Source organism: Falco cherrug, chromosome 3, assembly GCF_023634085.1.
Source record: "Falco cherrug isolate bFalChe1 chromosome 3, bFalChe1.pri, whole genome shotgun sequence".
In the NCBI taxonomy this organism is placed as follows: Eukaryota; Metazoa; Chordata; class Aves; order Falconiformes; family Falconidae; genus Falco; species Falco cherrug.
In genome coordinates, this window is record NC_073699.1 from 118,773,555 (window position 1) to 118,778,177 (window position 4,623).

Sequence of the window (4,623 nt, forward strand, 5' to 3'; positions counted from 1 at the left end):
TGCTGGGCTGCCCGGGCAATCCGGTCCCTCCGCTTCCAGCCACGCTCTGCCAGGGCAGGGGGTAAATCCTGCACCTCTGCTGTGCCTCCGCACCAGCTCCACGGCCACAGGGAGGGCAACGTGCTGGAGATTATAAAAAGCGAAAAGGCTTTTAAACCCAGCGTGAATTAACTGCCGGTGCTGGCCCGGCGCATCAGCAGCCCACGCGTGCCCGGGGATGCAGCAGTGGCAGGAGGGTGCCAAGACCCCTGCCCTCACCCTGTTGCCCACCCACGCTCCAGCACCCTGCGGCGAGCACTGCCAGCGCCTGGCGAGCTTGTGAAGGGAAATAAAGGAACAAATCCACCCGGGGCTCAGCTCTTTCACCTCCAAGGCTTTTATTGAGGTGCGCAACATGCCCACGATCACGCGACGGGGATACAACACAGGCAGCAGGCGCTGGACACGAGCGAGGAGGGCGGCAAGGCAGCCCCAGCCTTGCAGGGATGCTGCTGGACTCCCCCGGCCCCCGGCACGGGTTGCTTTGAGCCGTGTACTCTTCCCCACCAAACGTCCTTTACAGAAACAGAGTTTTGCCCATCTCCTCACTTTAGCTACCGGCGGCAGCAGCCCCAGGCGGGAGCAGAGCCCAGTGCCAGACAGGAGGATGCTCGGGCAGACCCTGGCCCCATGGGTCACTGCCGGCTCGGCCGTGGTCAGTTGTGGTGGTGCAGGAGCATCTTGCGGTCGGTGGAAGCTGGGACCTGCCCAGGCTCCAGGCTGAGCCATCCCACCATCCCGCCGCTGCGCCCCGGCAGCAGAGCGGGGTCCTGGCAGAGTCATGGCCACCGCTCAGCTCCGCTCCTCCGACGCAGGATGCAGTTTGGCTGGGGCAACGTGGCAGCTTGGAAATCTCTCGCCACCCTCCCTTTGCAGACAAGAAACAAAATTAGTGCCTGGCTTTGCACAACAATTCCAGGTCCCCTCCTGGCTGAGCACTCCCCGTGCAGCCAAACCGCCCCCGCCGCTGCTCCTTCCACATCAGCAAGTTAAATAGCACACGTCATACTAACACTTAGTAAAATACAGCAAACACACACAGCATCTCCTTTTTAATCTCTATTTAAGAAGCCTGTGCTTTGTACTCCGTATGCAGTCCTCACTGGGTAAAATGCAGATTAGAAAAAAAATATTTTCTTTGCTTTCCAATGATAAATTAATATAGACAGCAGCAGCACAAGTTTGCAAGCAGCTTCCTGATCATGCACCGTGTTAAAGCATCTCCCACGACAGACAGATGTGCACACTGGCTGTGCGGAAAAACCTAAATTAACTTCTGTAATACTAAATCGAAAAAACACATATTGGCTTTCAACCAGTTGACACTTACAGTTATTTTTAAGCATTCTGAGGTGACTTTTCAAAATGATTTTTTTCCTCCCTCTCTCTCTCTCCATCTCCCTTGCATGAGTTTAGATCTTATCTGCAAAGCTTTTACACATGCCTCGGTGCACCGGGGTGCGTCCGGCTCAGGACACCTTGCTCGCACTGGCAGCACAAGACACGTTTAACAGCGGCCGGGCTGGCTCGGTACCGGCACAGCGGCGTAGGTGCGATGCGGGGCACAAAGCGAGTTTGTGCCTGTGCCCGAGCCTGTGCTGAAGGGCTTTGCCCAGGTACATTTAAAAGCTTCGCTGTCCCGAGACCCTCCTGGTCTCATGTGTGGTTCAGCCAGGCTCGTACAAAGGATCATAAATTAGATTTAAAAGCTGAGCCTCGTCACCCTGGGCTCGGCAAACCCCAAGGTCCTGAGGTTTACCCAGCCCAATGCCGCATGGTCCCCAGACCGGCAGGACAAGGTGCAGAAGAAAAATAATTCCCATGCAGAGGGAAAATGGAGATGAATGCTTCGGGGACTCTCAGCTACGCTGGAGAGAGATGGGAAGGACAGCGGGCACCCAGGCACCCAGCAGGCGCTGTGCACCGGCATGTGGCACGGAGAGGCCACCAGCCAGCCCCGCGCCGGCCGGGGGGCGAGGGCTGGGCTCAGGGGCTGGGGGCAGCCGCCGCGGTGGGGCACGCCGGGCCCTGCTGCATGCAGCGGATCAGCTCCTTGCGGTTATCCAGGATGGTGTCGAAACTCTCCTGCAACCGGTTCTGCTGGTCCACGACTTTCTGTTGGAGGCCATGGATCCAGCGCAGCAGGGCCAGGCGCCGGTACATCACCAGCTGGATGTGGTGCTTCTCCTTCTCCTGCTCCTTGAAGCGCTCCTTGTCCTGGAGGTGCTGCACGGCCTCCACCAGCGCCGGGAAGAGGGTCCCTGGCTCAGGCTCGGCCGCCCCTGGATGTGGTGGGCTCCCAGGGATGGGGGCAGAGGCTGGGGTGTCCCAGGCGTTCCCACAGGTGCTGTCAGGGCTGTCGATGCTGAGGGAGCTGCTGGCATAGCCGTTGTCCTCCGCAGGGGAGCTCGGGGGCTTGCTGCATCCCCTGGCTGCCTCCTCAGCAGCAGCGTTTTGGTCCCCCGCCCCACCGACCTCCGCTCCCTCGGGGGGGCTGCGGACCCCCGGCTTGGGGAGATGGGGCCGCGCGGCGCCCAGGCTCGGGGCGGCATCCCTAAGCCGGCCCTGGACCATCTGTCTCTGCATTAATAACAGCAGATTATCGGATGGATTTGTCGTGTTTTCGCTCCGGCTGGAGCCCTCCTCCGGCGGGGACCCCGGCGCTGGCTGGCTCCAGTTCTCATTGCTGTCACACACCTCTCCCACGAAGTTGGAGTTGGAATCCTGCCCGTGCCCGGCCCCTGGGATGGCCGTGCCCAGCACCGGGCCCCCCCGGAACGGGGCGTTTGGTGGGCAGACGGCGAACATCTTGCCGTTCTCCTGCCTGCAAGAGAGACACGGAACCATAAGGCGTCTGTGGGGCACCTGGGCTGGCACGACCAGGGCTCCGACCAGCTGCAGCGGGATAAAATTGATTTGCTTCTCTTTAGAGCTACCGAACCCAAGTCACGGGCTCATCCTTTCCCGGCATTCGGCTGCTGCTCTCAGCGTGTCCCCAGGCAATATCACCCAGGGGCAACTTCTCACCTGCTGCAGAAGCTGAGGGCAGCCCCCCCCCTCCAGCCCAAACCTCCCCAGCTCATGTGGCCGCCCCTCGGTGAGCACTAGGGGCCATGCCGGGTGCAGGTGCCCACCCGCACGCTTGGTGCTTGGGGTAGGTGCGAGGTATTCAGGGCTGGGGAAGGTTTGCTTAGAAGGAGCTGGTTTTCCGACAGCAAGAAAATGTATTTAAGCAGGTGAGACGGCCTGGGCTCCTCCGCACGCACCCTGCTGCGGGCCCTGGGTCTGCTCTCCACCAGCGGCCAAACCAGTAACCCCGCTGGGCTGCTTCCTGCCCTGCAGGACTGGGAGCAGATGGGACCAGTGATGGGAAGGGTAACCCCATGCTCCCTGCCCATCTCTGAGCCCCCTCCCAGCGAGGACACGCTGACAGGGCTCACACGAAGCAAAGCCCAGGGAGCATCCCGGCCGCATCCCAGGAAGAGGCAGGAGGGGCGCGGGACATGGGCTGTGGCTGGCAAGGGCTGGGAAAGTGCACAAGCGGGGTTGGGGGGGGGGAACAGCCCTGGCCGCATCCCCCCCGCTGCAGACCCCACAGTGCTGTGCTGATGGCCAGGGCAGGAGGGCTCAGACACAGAGGTGCTGCTTGCAGCGGTGAGGATGAGGATGGCGCATGGAGAGGAGGGCGAGAAGCCGGTGCACAGCCGGGGGGTCCCGCAGGCCTGTGCCCCAGCAGCCCCCCCGCAACCCACCATGCAGCCCCTTGTGGGGCCGGGTGCATGGACCCAGCACCAGCCCCGCTATCACCCGCCCCACACCCCCCCCGCACACGCGTGGGGTCGTGCTGGGGGGGGAGCGCAGACCCGGGGGGGGGCACCCTCAGCCCCACACATTGCCTGGTGGGGGGTGGGGGGCGGCAGGGCCCCATGCCCGCACTGCGCCGGGAAACATAACGGGGAGCAGGGGGGGGCTGCGACCCCCGGGCCTGCCCGCCCCCTCGGCAGCCAGCAGCTCCGATGTGCCGCGATGGGCGCCCCCCCCCCCCCCGACCCCCCCGGCAGCGAGCCCTTCCCGGTCTTGGCCCCCCCGCCCCCGGCAGCGCGCCCCCCATCCCCCCCGCCCCCGGCAGCGCGCACTCACCGCCCGCCCGGCCCCGCCGCCGCCGCGGGTGGGAGCGGAAGCGGCCCCGCGTGGGGAGGCGCCACGGCCGCACTTCCGACGGCGCCGCCGCCCCGCGCTGCCCGGCCGGGGGGGCTGGCCCGTGCCCAGCGCCGCGCACACGCGATCCCCCCCGGTGTCAGGGTGCGTGGGCTGCGGGGGGGCCGTGGGGCCCGTGCATCCCGCCGCGGGCAGCCCGGCTGGGTGTCGGGCACGGTGACCCCCCCCCCCCTGCGCTGCCGGTCGGTCCCGTGGGGCTCAGCAGGTCCCCGTGGGGACGAGGGGGCTGGGGGCGGGGGGGCACGTCCTCAAAGGGGCCTTTCACCCCCCCGCAGCCGGGTGCTGGGAAAGGAAGCGCCTCAGCGACATCAAACGTGTCCCCCAGCGCCAGCCCGGCGCGGGGCGTCACATGCGGCACCACGAGTG

General features: G+C 64.7%; 1 protein-coding gene across 1 annotated transcript; it reads right to left on the reverse strand.

The window, feature by feature from the left end:
- Window positions 1-353: 353 nt before the first annotated feature.
- On the reverse strand, window positions 354-4,307 carry C3H1orf216 (chromosome 3 C1orf216 homolog). The gene is made up of 2 exons (XM_055706044.1): window positions 4,180-4,307; window positions 354-2,863 (listed from the first exon to the last, which is right to left on the reverse strand). The coding sequence occupies exon 2, from the start codon at window positions 2,845-2,847 to the stop codon at window positions 2,026-2,028; it is 822 nt and encodes a 273-aa protein (XP_055562019.1). The 5' UTR covers window positions 2,848-2,863; window positions 4,180-4,307; the 3' UTR covers window positions 354-2,025.
- Between the last annotated feature and the right edge of the window lie 316 nt (window positions 4,308-4,623).